This window comes from Amblyomma maculatum, chromosome 11, assembly GCF_055883805.1.
Source record: "Amblyomma maculatum isolate TAMU_Amacu chromosome 11, ASM5588380v1, whole genome shotgun sequence".
Lineage (NCBI taxonomy): Eukaryota > Metazoa > Arthropoda > Arachnida > Ixodida > Ixodidae > Amblyomma > Amblyomma maculatum.
Genome location: NC_139354.1, coordinates 136786901 through 136806344, shown reverse-complemented (window position 1 = coordinate 136806344; position 19444 = coordinate 136786901). Strand labels below are relative to the sequence as shown.

At 42.4% G+C, this 19444-nt stretch overlaps 1 protein-coding gene across 1 annotated transcript in view; it reads right to left on the bottom strand.

Moving 5' to 3' along the window:
* LOC146175045 (anoctamin-4-like) overlaps nucleotides 1-19444 on the bottom strand; it is a 104530-nt gene that overhangs the window by 44379 nt on the left and 40707 nt on the right. The window contains exons 4-5 of the mRNA XM_084584402.1: nucleotides 16404-16481; nucleotides 7957-8114 (exon numbers count right to left, since the gene is read on the bottom strand). Coding sequence (XP_084440528.1) covers nucleotides 7957-8114; nucleotides 16404-16481 — 236 coding nt within the window. The remainder of the gene's footprint in view (nucleotides 1-7956; nucleotides 8115-16403; nucleotides 16482-19444) is intronic.

The window sequence follows — 19444 nt, the reverse complement described above, 5'->3', positions numbered from 1 at the left end:
CTCGTTAACCTCAACATCTCTGCCGTATTGTTAAGCGCCTGCAAGATTCCGCTATATGTTCCCGTTGCAGACATAAGTAAACTAAGCAGTCTAGCCCCTTCTCAACATTTTTAAGCGTTCTAAAATTGAAACTGGCAGTGGTGGTATGTGCAGACTGGTCCTAGACACTATTGTGCTTTCAAATGGTTTCTTATCTTCAATACAGTAGGCGTGATTTCAGTTTGAACGGAAAGGCGTGCTAGGTTTACCACTTGTCGGCACCTGTACGTTTACCTTGGCAAAATATAATACATTAGGTAACTAAAAAATAACGGCAAATGTACTCTATGTCTATTCTGGTTCGGCTAGTTATTTCCTTCACATGGTACATATTTGCAACCACTACCTGGCCTAGGCATAGCAGATGCTTTTTGTTACAGGGATCAGTTTTCGTCAAAATGTTAGTTGGTTCAGATTTCTTTTAGCCCTGGCGCAGTATTGGGAGCTAGGCCAGACACCAGGCAAGTAGCACAATGGTGTACTTAGGTTAACTAAACGCGTTCCTAAATCCTTAATACTTTGTGTTTTTTCAGGGGGAGTGGGGGAGGAATGTTGTATTTGCATAATTAGACTCGTTCTCAGAATTGTGTAAGCAAAATAAAAACTAGTATAAAAATTAGTAGCGAGCGTCACGAGGAGGCAAGTCAAGGCAGCCTGATGAGCGTCTTTACACCGTAACACAAGGCAGCAAGCGAATCTCACGGTGATCGCTCTGCCTCACTGCTTTGAGGCCGGATTGCAAACCCTGTGAGGAGGAGCACTGTGTATGGGCGATGCGGCAATCAACGCAGGTGCGCGCGAAGGTATAGTTACAATGATTCGTGCAGCACCTTTTGGGATTTAGCTGACGCCAGTAATACGAACAAATAGTTGGGCGAAGCGGTTTGTTTCAGACGCGAGCGCTGCCGCAGTGCTATAGATACGTACACGGTGTGGACCCGCCGAACAAGATCACAACCGTTTGCCTCGTAACGCCGACTACAATGCTTGTTTTTAAGTTTTTCTAGGGTGCAATATTAGGACGCCAAGCTCCAATTATGAAATTGTTGTACGCCCCTGAAACGAAAACCTAAACCCGGGTTTCTGGATTTCGCTAAGCGAACCTCTACCTACTTCGTTGCGGTTGTCATATCCTTTAATACAACCCAGGGAGTGAAAAAAAGTTGAAGCATCTTGACATTTAACACGATAGCTGTAAGGGATACGTGTCACAGAAAAGCCGATGTCGGCGTCGTGGTTGCAAAGCTAAAATCAGAAGCAAGTAACGAAACAACAAAAACTGTTCGGCAACCGCGGAGTCGAACACAGCTCCTTCGCTGTGCGAGGCAAGCACGAAATCACTACACCACAGAACTGCATTGCTTCTCCCTTTTTTTATTTATTGTGCATTGCTCTTATCCGAATAAAGATGGGCCTAATGTATGCATTGTCTTATGACTGCCAGCTGATGTTCAGGTGCATCATTACAAAGAAACTAATTACGCAAGTAATAGTTAAGCGAATAGCAAAGAACATTTGCGCTTTGACCTGCGATGCGGCGCTCACTGGAAATATCCTTCGATCCCACGGCGCTGCCGCAATAAATGGCTCAAGCCGCCGCCCAATTTAAAATCACAATTCAAATCACTGACGTGTACGAACAGCGGAGAAAATAGACTACAGACTTTAAGCAGGAGAAATAACGAAACAGGGGTTATCTGAACAGTTGTCAATATCAAAGCAGGAGTGAACTTTAACCCTGCACTAAATGCAAAAAAAGGTGTGATGTTTCAAGGGAATTATGTCGTTGTGAGGCTGAAGAGCGTGAGAAGGCGATGCGAACGGGGCCCGAAAACTCTATCGCCTTGGACTCTTAAAGGCGAAGCTTAAGCCTCCACAATTTTTTTTTTATAAAGTTTCCGAGCGTCTAAGAAAGCACGCGGCATGTACTACATGTTTTGCAGCACAATTTACTTTTCGGTTATAAATTCTGAGGCAACTCAAGGCATTGGCGTAGTTTAAAAACTGAAATTGTCATTATCATGGATGAACATAATCGAGTTGAACAAATTTCACCTGATGCGTTCAGCATTATCACTGATCGGATGGTGTGACTTCATTCAGAACCTCCCCATAGAAACTCATTTGTCGCAAACATTTGCCGTAAGAAAGTATTGATGATTGCTCTCATAAACTTGCGTACCTAACCTGTTATAGTGAGCTAAAGTTCTTGCAGTGCTAGGGATTGTAAGGTAAAGCTCGAAGTGCAAGTTTAAGGTCTTTCGCGTGCAAATGAGCTACGCTAGAAAATTCTGGCCAACGCGATGTCTGCGTACGAGTTGCGAATATCTCATCCCTAGATGCCGTAAAGATGGTCAAGTGCTGACCGCTTCTAGCCAGTATAAAGTCACGTGCGCTATTTGCGAAATCCGGCATTCATCATCATCATCATCCACCTGACTATACCCACTGCAGGGCGAAAGCCTCTCCCATATTTCTCCACTTAACCCGGTTCTGTGCTAGCTGCATCCACTTGACCCCTGCGAAATTCTTAATCTCATCCGCCCACCTAACTTTCTGCCGCCCCCTGCTACGCTTTCCTTCCCTTGGAATCCAGTTTGTTACCCTAAGCGACCATCGGTTATCCTCTCTTCGCACTACATGTCCTGCCCATGCCCATTTCTTCTTCTTAATTTCCACTAGAATGTCGGTAACTTGAGTTATTTCTCTGACCCACTCTGCCCGTTTCCTATCTCTTAATGTTACCCCTACCATTTTTCGTTCCATAGCCCTCTGGGTTGTCCTCAACTTAAGTAGATCTCTCTTGGTTAGCCTCCACGTTTCAGCGCCATAGGTGAGTACAGGTAAGATACAACTGTTATGTACTTTCATCTTTACCGATACCGGTACGCTGCTAGTCATAATCTGCGAGTGCTTTCCAAATGCGCTCCATCCCAATCTTATTCTTCTTGTTATTTCTTTTTCATGGTCCGGATCTGCGGTTAATACCTGTCCTAAGTAGACATATTCGCCTACTACTTCCAGTACTTCGCTACGTAATGTAAACTGCTGTTCCTTCCCGAGGCTGTTGAACATTACCTTAGTCTTCTGCATATTTATTTTCAAGCCTACCTTTCTACTTTTCCTGTCTAGGTCCTTAATCATTATTTGCAGTTCATCCCCCGAGTTGCTTAGCAAGGCAATGTCATCAGCAAATCCCAGATTAGTGAGGTATTCTCCATCTACACTTATCCCTAACTGCTCCCATTCCAAGTCTCTGAATACTTCCTCTAAGAAAGCTGTGAATAGTACTGGGGAGATTGTGTCTCCTTGCCTAACACCTTTCTTTATGGGAATTTTGTTACTTCCTTTATGCAGAACTATGGTTGCTGTGCAGCCTCTATATATATCTTCCAGCACTTTCACGTACGGCTCGTCTACCTTCTGATTTCGCAATGCCTGCATGACCGCCGAGGTTTCAACTGAGTCAAATGCTTTTTCGTAATCAATTAACGCTATGTATAAGGGCTGGTTATATTCCGAGCATTTTTCTGTCACCTGATTGATGGTATGGATATGATCGATAGTAGAGTACCGTTTCCGAAACCCTGCTTGATCCTTTACTTGATTGAAGTATAAGGTTGTCCTGATTCTATTAGCGATTACCTTAGTAAATACCTTATACGTAACAGACAGTAAGCTGATTGGTCTGTAATTTTTTAAGGTCCTTAGAGTCGCCTTTCTTATGAATGAGGATAATGTTTGCATTCTTCCATGGTTCCGGTACCGTCGCTGACACCAGGCACTGCGTATACAGGGTGGCCAGTTTTTCTAGCACGATATCCCCCTGTCCTTCAGCAAATCTGTAGTTATCTGAGCCTCTCCAGCTGATTTCCCCCTTTTCATTGTTTGTAATGCTTTCTTGACCTCGTCCTTCGTCACTGGTGGAACGTCTGACTGTTTTTCCCTACCGCCCATCTCATTACGGTCCTGACTACTCTGGCTACTGTAGAGATCTGTATAGAACTCCTCGGCTGCTTTGACTATCTTATCCATATTCGTGATGACGTTGCCCGCCTTGTCCCTTATCGCATACATCTGGTTTTTGCCTATGCCCAATTTCTTCTTTACCATTTTAAGGCTTCCCCCGTTCTTCACAGCATGCTCAATTTTCTCCATGTTACACTTCCTTATATCGGCCACTTTGCGCTTATTGATTAGCTTTGATATCTCGGCCAATTCGATCTGGTCTGTTGGATTGGAAGCTTTCATACTCTGGCGTTTCTTAATCAAATCTCGTCTCCTTAGACAGCTTACCGGTATCCTCTCTACCTATCCTACCGCCTACTTCTACCGCACACTCCGTAATGATATCTCTGAAATTATTGTTCATTGCTTCCAGGGTAACGTCGCCGTCCTCGGTTAGAGCTGAATACCTATTCTGTAGCGAGATCCTGAGCTCTTCTGCCCCTCCCCTCACCGCTAATTCGTTGATGGGTTTCTTTCTTACTAATCTGTTGCGTTCCTTCTTCAGATTTAGGCTAAATTGGGACCTCACCATCCTGTGGTCACTGCATCGCACTTTCCCGATTACCTCTACATCTTGGATGATGGCGGGGGTTGAACACATTATGAAGTCGATTTCATTTTCAGTCTCCTCGTTCGGACTTTTCCATATCCGTTTCCGGTTCTTCCGTTTGCTGAAGAAGGTATTCATGATTCGTAAGTTATTGCGCTCAGCAAACTCAACTAGTAACTCCCCCCTGCTATTCCTAGTACCAACGCCATAGTCACCCACTGCCTTGTCTCCTGCCTGCTTTTTTCCAACCTTGGCACTGAAGTCGCCCATTAGTATAGTATACTGAGTCTTTACGTTTCGCATTGCCGATTCTACATCTTCGATTCTACATTCTCCGGCATTACTATAGCCGAGTACAACTCAGAAATCCAGCGTTGAATGCTACGCAAAAAAAAGTCCTTCTGACAACAGAGTGAATCGGTTTTCATGACGTCGGGATTAATTTCAGAGCGTGGAACTGCAGGTGAATGAAAGGTGCTTCGATGAAATAGGAGTATCCGCGATGCCATGACAACTGGCTGAAGGCGCTGGCAGGGCCCTTTTCTCATCGGAATTATTCATTGCTTTTCGAGGTGCATACGACTTGAGTGGTGAGCACCAGGCACAAACATCCAGCGCACGGTAAAAGACGAACAGTGGGAGTGCGATGACATCATCAAACTTGCAACAAGGACATATACATACACACACATCTACGCGCTACACGGAACGACACACATAGGGTACGTCGAGGGTAGGCTGCGAAAACTGGATGATAGGCAAGGACTATGTGGGTAAGACGGAGGAAGGGTCGGTGGTTCTACAGCGGGTGTGCTATGACTACAACGAGGAGCAGATGGCACGTCGTTTTCTTTAAACATAATATTAACGCAAGAAGGGACTTGCGTGCTTGACACTTTTGGTACTGACTTGGGCTATTTGACGCGAAGCTTATTAAAGGATACATCATAGTCCTCTGTCTCTGCATACATTGTTTCTCGCGAGCCTTTGCCTCCTTTCTAGTTTGGGCTGTAAAGCTCATTTTCCCGAGTGTGCGTAACTTGTGACATTGTGGCTCTGTAGAGAACGCACAAAATACCCTAAAATAGTAGATCTGCAAAAAGTTTCAAATAAGAATAACAAATTGCCCGAGTGCATCAGAAATAACTGCGCAAAAAATTCTTCTATTGAAGCACAAGACTCATGTGCATGTCTTCTTTTTTTTTTTTCGTGGTGTTTGAGCAGCACCAAGGATGGCATAAATATGCAAGATAAAGACTGGGCTTCAAATTCATTGCAGCATGGCGATTCCGCCGAACTGTGCCAAAGCTAATTAGGATCAAATGCGCGAGCTAAACTGAAGAACACATTTGGAAGCATTTTACTCGAACGAAGCCGTGTACAAGAAGCTTATAAAGTTTTTATTGATCGAGAACCGATGGGGTAACTGGCGGCATTAGAAACCGACACCGTACTCCCTACACAGACTTTGCAACACAGTTAGGAGCTGTGAAGGGGGAACGAAACCACCTTTGAATGATATGCTCAAAGGAGCTAGAACTCAATTTAACACAGATGAGCAATAGTTCCATGCCAAATTTGTGGTAAATTACTGTCTGAAATATTTCCAACAATCGTACAGGACCAGCGTAATAAATTTAGACTCGCGGCAGTGTATTGCTGACTTTCGCTGCGGTAAAGTTGCCTTCTGTCGCATTCTTGCCAATGTCGCGGATCGCGAGGTATGCACAGAAAAAGGAAAACCACACTGAGTAAGTGCTAATGACGGTAGAAAATTTCTCATGGTGGAATTAAAGCCCATGTGTTATGGGACCATCGCGAAGATGCGCACCAGTTTAAAATGGTCTAGAGATTATCAAGAATGATAAGGGTCTTGGAAAATGGCCAGTTTCAGCGTTTTGATGTTTTAAGAGGCATTTGGCTTTCAGGGGTGCCCTGCTCTCAGGTGAACGTAAAAAACCATTTTTTGTCAGCCCGTGATTATAGTTAAGCGCAGCATGGAGCCCTGTATTCCTTGTGCAAACATTTCTAATCCCATCACGGCTCCGTGCCATCTGCTCCTGCGCATGCGTGCTCGTGATGCTCGACGCACTTACGACTGGTCCTCTTCCTCATCGTCTCTGTGCGACCAATGAGTATGAGCGCAGACCAGCGTCACCGGGAAGTGGCAGTGGAAAGGAGGAAGTGTCAATCATCCGGAAGAAAGTACTACGCACTGGCTCGCTTCATCTAGCATTGATTCGCTAGATTTGTGTCTACTGCTTACTGAAAATCAAAATTGCCTATACTTAAAAATCTTGACTGCCCAATTTTACTGATGAAACATTCAATGTCAGGAATTAACCTATCGTATACAACACTGAAAGCTCACTCTTAACTAGCTCGGCTATGCGCCAGTGGAAAGCAAAAGTGTACAATATAGCTTTCATGGCGTTAAGCGGTTGGTTGCTCCATATGAAGGGTTTGATTTCCTAAGCTGCCATATGTATCTTCTGGCTGTGATCGTGAAAAGAAAACTCGAAGTAGCACGGCATGTGTTAGAGAAATTTTTTGAGGTGACAGTTGAACCATTAGGCGCTTGTGCGTAGCTTATATATTTCTCTTTTAAATAGCCATGGCACAGGTGTGTCATTTATCCTAGTATTACAACGTGCGTCCCATTTACTACTAGTATTTCTGTTCCATGGTGTTTGGTTGCAATCTGTATGATTCATATTCTGCCAGATATCAGAAGTACAAAACGGTTATAGAACATTAAGAAAAGATGCAGTGCTAACAACGTTGTGAGCCAATGCATCAACGTGAAGAAATATTAGTACCTGTTAATAGTAAAAAACGCACAGAAATTTTACCTTATGCTTGTATGTAAAGAGGTTAATTGTTCTAACCATGGCTTGATCTTAATCCAACGCAAAAATTCTTCCTATGTGAAGAAAAATTCAACAATTTAAATGTGTCTGTTCCCGCATTACTTGGAGACACAATGAAAATTATATGGCTCCTCAGAACAGGTCTCCTCTATGTCTTCTACATCGTGCGTGGTTCGTCATGCGTTCTCCACAAGAAAGAAGAGTTCGTCTTGAAGGCGTTTCATACATGTAAACACAAAGTTTCAAAGCGCTGAGCCCTTGCTCACTTCTTTATGACCACGGAGCACGCTTAGCAATGAAGTTACATCGGAAAAGCTGTGTGCCTGCAGGCACTTGGAACTTGTCGCAGTATTTGTTCAATTTTTTCAAGAGTAAGGGTGTTCTAGGCAAAATATTGCTAGTTGTTTCGTATAAGAAAAAAAAATATTGAATAACATTTTCTTTCTTTCCTTTGTTGCTGGCAGCTCATGCCATTTGACAGGTACTCACATATGCTCCCGCTGGCGGACAAACTCGGCGTTGAAAAACTGCTTTTCGTCAGGTATAAGCTCCTTGTTGTAGGGAAACGGGGTCCAAATCTTGTCCCACAGTGCCTCTAGAGCATTGGGCTTGCCTTCGTGCTCTACCTCGGTGGTTGCGTCTTCCAGCTGTGAGAAGTTCAAGGCCGTCAACAGTCCAATCGAGCGTCAATTTAAGAAGATACCGACACCTCGCAAAATATTTCAATCATAAGTCTGCAGACTAAATAAGAGTCATGGCCAGAATACATTCGCAAAATATTAATTTAGATTACCTCAAATGTATCAAGCTCAACTCACTGGTTTATTTAATGAAATGATAAAACTTCTGAAAATTAAATGAAAGGAGCACAACACGAACACCGCCGCTGGGGTAAACGAAGAAGTGCATTTTGGTTTGGTAAGTGCCGCTAAAGACAAAAGGATTACCTGACCGGCAGGTTCACTTTGTTTAACGCGTGCGCGCAGAGCAGAGATAGTAAATAACAGGACGTTTAACTGTATTATTTCCACCTTTTTACTGTCATTCCATTTTCAAGGATGCCTGAGAAATGATACAGAAACGCAGGATCCGACAAATAAGCACCGTATTTGGTGCGCAAAGTAAAATAAAAACACACAAAACAAACCATCTGTAGTCACCAGCGTCAAAGGGTGCTTAATATCTTATCTGTTGACATTTTAGCGCCACAAAAACACCCTGTGACTGCTTCTAATAACAAACAAAGGCCCTTCTCTGCCATTTGTCTCAAATGGCAGATGAAGCAAATATTTTGGTATGGACCTGTTAAGCGAAGAAAAACGGGCCTTGCAAAATACGAGCCGCTTCATGTCATCACTTTAGAAAGTGACCATACTCCGCCTTCAAGTTACAGTGATTAAGCAGCTGACGCAAGTGATAAAAGTGTCATGATCACTAGCATTTTGCTCAAAAGCTGGAACATTGGGTTTAAAATATGTACAGAAAGCAAACAATAGGGATACTCAGCTGAAAAAAAAAATGAAACAAAAGGGGCACCTCGACAAAGAAATGCGAAACGCAATAAAATAGAAACACGAGCATTACTGTGACTGTGCACATGGGGATAAAAATGAAGGTTAACAAAGCTCTAAATGGGGCTAGTTGGTGGTGCATACTGGCATATGGGTGCGCCTATACTCCGTTTCATACATCAAGTGCAACACTACCAAAGCTACAGCTCTTGTTTGCGCTGTCCACATCCGCGATGCAAAATAGTGCCTGATCTTGACGAGAGAAAATAATAGTTATTTTGTCTGCAATCATAATACATCTTACATTTGCCATCAACTTCATAAATAGCACCTTTTTACAGAGAAAGAATTGGATTCGGTGAAATTGTATGTTTTTTATGTCGTTTTTGCTCGTGCCGCGTTTTCGCTGCCCCGCAACATTGCCAGCTGTGCTACTAGATGGCGCTGGCTGTACCCCGGCGCTGCGCATCTCTTTTTGAGAAAATGGTTCTTCGGTACGCATTTTTTTTATAAGATCCGCACTGCGAAGATGTCTAGGCATGCGAAGCAAGTTATTGCAAATGTGTATGCTTGGAATAGAGCCCGTTTCCGCAGGAACCACTCGGCCACAAAACGAGTGCATAGTGATACGCTTGCTTATTTTTTCTTGCGGACTACTTGCGTAGGTTTCGCTGCGTTGCACCTGATGTATGAAACGGAGTATAAACGAATACACAAACGAAGACACAAAGCAACGAGCGCAAACTGTAAACTATTTTTTTATTTCCGGGAAATGCATGGTAACATACCCTTATGATCTGAGCAATGCACGTTCAAAAGGAGTGGAACTGCGCAGATGAAAAAAAAAAAAAATAACAGCAAAAACCACAATCTCAGAAAAATATCTCAGAAAAAATGTATAAGAAAGCAGATTAGCCAGCATGAAATGGACACGATTACGCTTTTTACTTTCTTCTTGTGGCGTTGTTCCGCAGGGCAGACGGGGAAATGCTTGAATGAGGCTGAGGCATCGTAAAAACAATATTTCACAAATCCCGGTATCCGGTAACCTTGCGGCACACTGCGCCGACCATTGTACACTCTACACTGTACATTGTACACTGTACACGCAGCACTGTACCGAAGTTGTGCACGTCATTGATGCTCATAAGGTCGAGAAATCGCTTGATAAGAGAACTGTGGGAAGCTTATCATTTGACAGTGATTTCAAATAAAGGAGGGTGCATGAGTGCTCTTTCGGTAGCTTAGTCAAAATTGGAAATATATTGTTTATGTACACGTCATCGCACGGCATAATTGAGTCTGTCTTATATTGGCTAATCTGCTTTTTTATGTATATTTTTCTGGGATATTTTTGTGCGATTGCATTTTTTTTTGCTTTCATCTGCGCAGTTCAACTTCTTTTGAACGTACATTGCTCCGACAACATGGGTTTATGAACATGCATTTCTCTAAAATAAAATCTAGTTTAAAGTTCGAGCTCATTGCTTTGTGTCATCGTTTGTGTATTCGTTTAGGCGCAACCATATGCCAGTAAAAATAAAGAAGTATTGGAATTTATGAAGCTGTGTTAGGCTACGAGACTTTTTCTAATTCCTGCTGTATGAACTTCGTTACAGAGAAGGCAGGGTTTTCTGGGGCTGCTTATTAAATACCTCGTGAGTTAATCAGTGTATAGCTTGTATTACCACGCTCATTCCTACTCAGTTTTCGCGTTAACTTTCATTCACGCCTCTGTTCAATAGCAAGCCGTATGCGTGACACCGGGTAATTCGAGTTTCTTGCCACAGATACACGTGATAAGCACCGAAAAAAAAATCTGTACATATACTTAAAACTGCTTAGATCTGACAAAGCAAAAACATGAACACTACCCCAAAGGCCACTGGAGATTTTGCACATTCCGCCTCAAAGCCCAGTGGTTATGCAAGCCTTCACTCGTTCGAATCCATTCACAAAGCTCGTTTGTTGGCGCGTAACGCTCAGATCACGTGCTGAGAGAGGCTTTGAAAAGAAATTCAGTGCTTGCCGTCGCGTCGCCGACAGAATAGACACTTCTAACAATGCAGAAGTTTCTTCAGAATATCACACATGTCGAATGGGTGTTGCGGCTGTAGGGAACGCGCGGCCGTGCGTAGTAGCTAGAAAGCGCCGCGGCCTACAGAGGAGGTGACCAAGACACCTGCCAGCAGACTAAGTCGTCGTGGAAGGTCCGCTTTCCACGTGTGTACTGACGCGTTAATGCGAAAACGAATGTACAAACAAGCACGTAGAGGCTGTCCTTGGTGTGAGCGCCAGACGATAACCTTACATGCTTGCCAACACTACCTTCGCAAGCAAGGGCCGCCCCTCTCCTTTCCCACATGCGCCTGGTTTCTTCGTACTGCTGCCAATGGACCGTGAAAGTGGGACGCCACTGATGGGTTTTTCGATTAATGGGGCAGGTAATGCTTTCCTTTTATTATCACGTTAAAACGCTTCTACACCTTGAAAGAACTGTTTATGAAAACGCCGGGATAAAACTTCGATGGAAATAATCGAGGTGCGCAAGATATGTAAAAATTAGAAATCATGTGTCATAGCTCATTCCTTACCTCTTCAACAAAATGAGCTTTCACTTCTGAGCGAATGATAATCTCTGTCAATATTCCTCCGTGTTCGTGCTGCCGTTGTCGCGATTGTCTCGTTTTCTTGTATTTACATATCGGTGTTATCTATGCATAATATTATACTTATACGTATATGCCTAGAAGCACGCAAGTAAACGTTCAGTTGATAGCCACCGCTGTGTCCGTAGGTCTCACCATGCTTGTCAGTGTTCGCACTGTACTATACACTGTACGCTTTGAGTTTGGCCGAGTGTTGCATAGGCGCGTTTGTGTCCATGAATGGCCGAGCAAAAATTAGCCTTCATGGCATACCAGACACTGAGAGGCAGGGTATAGACAAACAAAAAATTAATCGCGGAATTGAGTTCTTAGAAACTGCGCGGCTGACATAAGGCTGGGAAAAGCATATAATGCTGGCAGATGAGAGCTCCCAAACTATGCGGCTGTTTGAGATGGTACTTCCTAGTCAGTAAATCTGTTTGGGAGATTTCAAATCCAGGAAGGTAATATGCATGATTGCGCGGAAGAAGCGGTAAACAGGCAGATCATGCCACTTATCATTCGCACGCTGCACTTACTCAAGCTCCTCAGCTGTTAAATCGGCTGCGAAATTCCATGTTGTGCGTTTTTTGCCTCGTTTGTGAGCCTAATTTGTGAGCTTGGAACTATAGAACCACGCAAAACTAAGTTTTGTTCCAGCAATCCGTTCACACTGTATACAAGCTAGGGTTTCCTACCCCATGCAGTCGAACTAATGTGCCTATAGGAGAACGAAGCGGGCTGAAGCGCGGCAGGAAACAGGTCCTTGCGCCTCAAAATTTCTTCTGTGCGGAAAACATTGTTTTGTCAATCTTAAAAATAACCGGCTTCAACTTCTTTATCAGCGTGGAGAAAGCGCATCCGTGAAATTCGCAAAGTGCTATTGTGGAATTTGAACTAATGCTTCTATGCATGCAAATAGCTATACAGTATTTTTCCCGCAACGGGGACACGAAACCGGGGATTGCATAACTCACACGACGCTTATAGAATTAGTGAAAAGCGCCAGTGTAACTCGATCTGCCGGCGGCTTTCAGGATCGAGGCATTGCTCTAGGCTACAGGTTAGGTCCCACTGTCCCGTTCGGCTGCACTGAGTGTAGGTCGACGGCATGTGGTTTGGAACATGAACCTATAGTTAGTACAATAAAATTTGTGCCATAGTTACTTTAACTTGATGGAGTAAGAGGTACCAGAATGGTCGCAATAGTAAATTAGAAGCTGATATTTCACACCACATTTGAGAACGAACTCCCTGCTTTGAGAGCCGTCGAACTTCTGGACAGAACATTATGCGTTATATTTAGGGTATTTTTCATCTGTATGCTCGAATTTACAAATACTTTGCCAACAATCAGGCTGATAATAGAGTCGAACGACGAGCTAGCTGGTCACACATCTCTTGGAAGAAGGCAGCAGAGCAGGTAACAACAACACAAAGCGCAAGAGGCACACACGCACGTTGTCCGCGTGTGTGTGCCTCTTGCGCTTTGTGTTGTTGTTACCTGCTCTGCTGCCTTCTTCCAAGAGAAATCAGGCTGACTTATCTTCAGCTGCAGCAAAACCACACCTTTCCTCTTGTATAGGAGACAAGGCGGAAAATAGAGATAAAGAGGGCCTGTCATTGACGCAGGTAACAGAGCACCTGTACCAATGAAATTCCTCGCGCTTCTTTTCGTGCCACTATGTCTTACAGTTTCTTTTTTTTTTGTTTCCTTTTCTGCTAACAGCGGAGGCAACGTGATCTGTTAAGGTGACTCTGGGCCACTGAATAGGTTTTCCACTGAAGCTAGGAAGGTGACTTCGTGTTTCCTCGAATTTCTTTGTACATTTTAATCTAAGGCTTTTTTTACTAAGCCATGCAAAGGGGGCGAAATGAGCAGCCTGGGGTTTGTGCCCTCTTTGAACAAATTCCGGGAATGCGTTGTCCAAAGGACGGGTTACTGGTGGGACGTTCTTTGGACAACGGCTGTTGTGAATGGTCGTGTTCCTGCGCTTTGTCCTAGAACAAAGTGCTGTTTATTAGTATTTGTGTGAGCTACGATGGTAGCCGTTACTGTTCACGCTCGATGCGTTTCTAATGGCGCAGCTTAGGGGATTCGACCACAAAGCTATGCAAAAATAGTTAATATTCGCAGCTCATCTTTCTTCCTACCAATATAGTGGCGGAGGGGATTCTGCATAAAGTTGTTAATATTTACAATGAGTGTACTCAAATGCAGTTCCCTTCGATAATTTCGTTATTTTATGCTTCAGATTTAATTAATAAAGACGAAATACCCATGGTCAGTGCTGAGTGCAGCCAAATCACTTCGGAGGTTTGGGATATTCAGTTCATAATAAATTTCGCATGGCCGCCTTCTAAAGGGCTCTTCGATCAATCCTTTGTATCCATTGTTCTTGCACCGGGCGCTGTTCATTAGGGTGAGATATTGGGTGACAAACAGCAGTTAGTAAAATGTAATTCAGTACCTTCCTTATATACTCTTTGTATTTTGTGCAGTTTAGAACATACCCCTGGCCCTCTCCTTTCTTCGACTCACTCCCGTCTTTCTTCTCCTACTATGTCTCCTACCCGCCGCTTTTACTTCCGTCGGCGCCTTAGACTACGAATGCGAGTGCCGCGGCTAGCGAAATATCTCTTCCTTTTTTCAGCTGTCTTTTAATAAGCCGTTAGATAGGATCATGACACACGCACGAGATTTTTGTGCAGGAAATAAGCAGTGCTGAAGGGTTTTCGATGTTAGTGCAGTCAGTGCTTGTAGTCCTCAGTGCGCAAAAAGGGGGGTGACCACCTACCCAGGCAGATGTGTTTCGAGGCCTCCTGGAAGCACTGCCGACGCTCGGCTAATAGCAGCATGGAGCAGAAGATGATGAGACGGCATGGGAACGATTACTATGAACACACATTGCAATGGCCCATGCTGGCAGAAAAACGACTAAACCCGAGGCTGTACGTTTTTCGCACGCTGCCACACTATAAACGTTCCAAGAAAAAAAAAACAGCACAAATGATGCACTGCTGCTGGAAATGCACTCTACGCTGAAAATACGAATAATTTTTCGTAGCACTGCTGACTTCGCTTCACTCTCATCGTAGCCATCTTCTGAACGTTTGCATTCATTATGTTACAGAATGTAAAAACAAACTCCGGACGGTGAGATCAGAAGAGAGGACGATACGTCAGACGAATTTCCACATGAATACAGGCTTGTCGCTAATGTTTACTGTAACACCTATGTAATACTTATAGTTTTTAATGATGTTCATTTAGAACAGTGCAACAATTTACGGCGGCCGCGAATAGTGTGTAATTGCGGAGAACTAGCTTTCATAGCAACGTCGCTGTAATCAAACATTACCATTATTAGACACTCCAAAATACTATTTTACGGTACCATCAACTACGTGCCGCAGGAAGTTCTAGATAGCATGCACTGAAACACACACACTAATTGTAAGTGCGCAGACAAACTTCGATTTATAATGAATAAAAGAAAAGAAAATTGCTTGAGCAGATACATTTGGCTGATCGAGATGAGGCGTTTGCTGGCGTTTTAAGTACAACCGATATGCAAAATAAATCCAGTAGGTTATGAGCTGCATTAGCAACTGCACCTGGAAAAACATTAGGAAGACTACGTTAACAGAGATTAAAACACGAATGTTCCGGGAGGTAAACTGAGAAATATGCGCTGCGGTTTTAAAACACACAGTAAGAAACAAGTATAATTTATTGAAAATAAATCTTCCCTTTCCTAAGATATATGCCTTTGATAAGAAGAAACTTATTGGCAAGCTTTTGATGACTACGTCCTTAAAGATTATTTTGAAATTTCAAAACGCGCTTCCTATTTGAATATTGCGTCTTGCGTTGAATGAGCGCCTTGATCATTTGAGTAATCGTAACGAAAGCTACCTATGTAAATCCGAAAGATCTGTATCCGGTACATAATCGCTCTTAGTACTTGGGTGCTCACTTTACTGCTGAGATGTGGTATTCCTAAATTAATGTCCACCATTTGTCCAAACACCTCAAAGAAACGTCATGTTTCACTCCCGTCTGCCTGGTACTTTTATATGCATGTGTTAGTTGGGGTTCATACGCGCATGAGCTTGAAGAAAAGCTAGAGCAGAATCAGAGCAGATCAGTCCACTTTGTTCACAGAAATCACGACAGGACACTTAGCATGGCCGAAGGTAACAACAATCTTTAATGGCTACCGTTTAAAGCTCGAAGAGGAAATTTTCGATGAAGACATTTCCACAATATTCATCATTCTAAAGCTGGTATAGAGACAAATGAAAATGTCAATCATCCTACCTTTATATAAAAAAAAAGAAGATAGAATCGTAGTTTGAACCTCAATGCATGATTGACATGCTCCGTTAATTGGGCTTTGTGAAATCAACTCACGAATAAAATGATTTTCCCGCACAAGTTATTAATTTGGTATGAAATGGATACCTTTTCCAAGCAGTAACCACGTATGTACTTTTCTCTTTGTGAATGACCTCCTGATGTAAGGCCTGCTAAGACAATCGAGGCATCAAAGGTTAGCTGAAAAATACTCTCCGAGTAAAAAATTTGTGCCTAGCCTGATATCAGCAACGACAATGTGGTCGATAATAAATTGGAGCAATATCAATAGTTAAAATCAGAAATCAACACCCTAAATATAGTGTAACATCTTTCACAATAGTTTAAAAATTGCTTCGATTTCTATTTCCTTAGCTGGAAAACTTGAATGAAGGAGTGTATATTTCTTGCACTCACGTATTTCATGTCTGGGAGAATCGGTTTCTCTCCTTTGGCAACCGTCACCGTGGGAAATGAGACCGGCTTGCCTCTTTTCTGAAAGGAAAATGAAGACATGATACCTAAGGCATGGACTAGCATGCTCACTCTGAATGCATTGACTAGGTAGATAATTTGGCGTCTTCTGATCATAAGAGCATGCATTATTCATGTTAACATGGCGCAAATAGAACATGAGAACACAGAGAGAACACGGACAAGAGCGCACTTGCAACTTATACATGGTCAAAGGAACACCTCTGCGTCAGAAAATTCAGCAGTGTCACCAATACAAAAACCAACTAAAACGATGACGTAGCTGAACTATAAACGTATTGAAAAAGCCAAGACAAAAACTAAAACTGCTCTGCACATGTTAAAGGCGAAAACGGCATGAAAGCGCAACAAAATCGGCTATCAGATACCGAGGAACCTGCATTTTCTTTGCAGCAAGAAAACCTGTGAAGAAGTGACACACGTCATTACTTGTAGCGATTATGTTTGAGGCCTCTAATATCTCTCTAGCTTCTCTTTCCCTTCCGCGCCCGCTATATGTCGCACCTAAATTGGGCACACAACCGCAATCGTAGTCCTTCATTTTTTACAGTGCAGTATAAGATTCGAACCATGACCTGACCTTAGCAATACAGCATTTTCACACAACATTTTGTTCACGCATTTACCTGTCTGGCCCATTTTGATCCATCCGCAGTTGACACTTTTGACACTGCTGAATTTCCTGGCGCATGCTCCCTGAGTGAGAAGTGTTTTTTTTTTTTTTTTTTTTTTTTTACCACGCATCAGTTGCTAATGCGCTCTTGTCCGTGTTGTTCTCTTCCTGTTTTCTTGTTTTATGTACACCGTGTAAAATGGATCACTATCAACTAGCTCAGCTGTCTATGTTTACTGCAGTATACCAAACTGGTTAGTCAAAACAAAGGGGACACGAAACAACTATGGAAGATAGTTAGAAATGTAACTGGTATAGATAAACACAAAGAAGTCACCCCCAATAGCATTTCTCTGCAAGTTGCTAATGATTTCAACGAATACTTCACTAACATTAGTAATAGCCTTTCTAGCCAATCCCCACTGTCGCTATCTAGTTCATCTGTACCAACAAGTGTATGCAAAAATTTTCATTTTCGCGCTATTACCACTCAAAACATAAAAGCTGTTGTAAGTAAGATGGCAGTAAACAAAGCAACCGGTCTTGACGGCATTCAATCAAGGGTAGTCAAAGATAACATAGATATCCTCTGCCCTTACCTTTGCCACTTGTTCAATTGTTCCCTAGAAAATAATCGCTATCCTGATACACTGAAAGTTGCTAAAATAGTTCCAATATATAAAGCAGAAGATCGTAACCAGCCAGGTAGTTACAGGCCGATATCTGTACTAAGTGTGATCAATACACTTTTCGAAAAACAAGTAAAAACATTTCTTGACAACAATAATATCATTACACCTCAGCAACATGGATTTGTCAAAAATAGGCCAACTTCCACAGCAGTGTTAACTTTATCACAAGCTATTAATTCTGCCCTGCATCAGAACAAAATAGCTGTCGTTGTTTTTTTAGATATTCAAAAGGCATTTGATGCGGTATGTCATCCTATATTGTTGCAGAAATTGGAAAGTTACGGTTTTGTCGATAACTCGTCCAAATTTTTTCACAGCTATCTATCTAACCGTAAGCAAAGAGTACTTATTAATGATTTTATATCAGATGTCAACGATGTAACCTGTGGTGTGCCACAGGGTTCTGTTTTGGGTCCGATGTTGTTCTCACTTTATCTAAACGATCTCCCGCAAGTGCTCTGCTTTTCTCAAGTACTACTGTACGCAGACGATACCGCTCTTCTGGTTACTGGGGAATCTCTTCAGGCAATTCAGACGATCATAATGAATGAGCTGATAATGCTGTCTTCCTGGTTCCTCAACAATCGCTTAACGCTGAACATTGCCAAAACTAAGTATATAATCTTTCACTCTAGACACAAGACTATTAACAATACATTTACACTTACTCTAGGTAACTCGTTAATAGAACCAGTTTCTTCTTTTAAATATTTAGGGGTTATATTTGATTGCCATTTACACTGGAAAGAAGAAATTAACAACGTATGCTAAAAATTAGCCTTTGGGTGCCACACGCTCATTAAGGCGAGATACTATTTTCCTTACGATATACTACGTTCCCTCTACTTCTCGTTTTTCCATTCACATATCAGTTACTGCTGTGAATATTGGGGTCAAACATATAAAACATATTTGTCGCCTTTACATCGTCTTCAAAAGCGGGGATTGAATGCAATAACAACTAGTAATTTTGATCAATCCAGCAGCAACATTTTTGATGCCAACAATATACTATCGTACCTAACCTTGCGTAACTACAAAGTTGCTCTTGTGATCAACAATATAATTAGCCCTAACTCCCCCCTTTCATTAAGCCTATTTGTCCAGCCTTCGCGTAGTACTAGGCAGACATCTAACTGTAATTTTAACCTTCCCAAATGTAGAAATGTGTATGGTGAACGACTGATGGAGTTTAATGGTGTTAAAATATGGAATGAATTGCCGATCGAGGTAAAAGCCGCCAGAAATTTTAAATTGACATGTAAACTATATTACCAGTCTAATCAAATTCTGCCTGAATTTCTTTCTTAGTGAAATTCCCATATGTAGCCTAGTTTTTGGAACATGCTTTACACTTGTATTTGTTGTTGCGCAAATGCAATAGCGTGTGCGCAATAATTTTTGTGAGTGTATCGTGTACTTCGCTTGCACTTTATTGTACTTTGTAACCATATTCTTTCTAATTTTCCTTTTCTTCATCGTAGTACTATTATGCTTATCGATTTTATTTGGTACTCATAATTATGTGGGTATTTTATTTGACTTGCTGTTTGCTGTATTCTTGCCTATGTACGCAACTGTAGCAGTAATGTTGCGTCTATATCACAACTGTTCCTTTCAATCATTGATCCTCTATGGCTGAACCTGAGAGTAATATT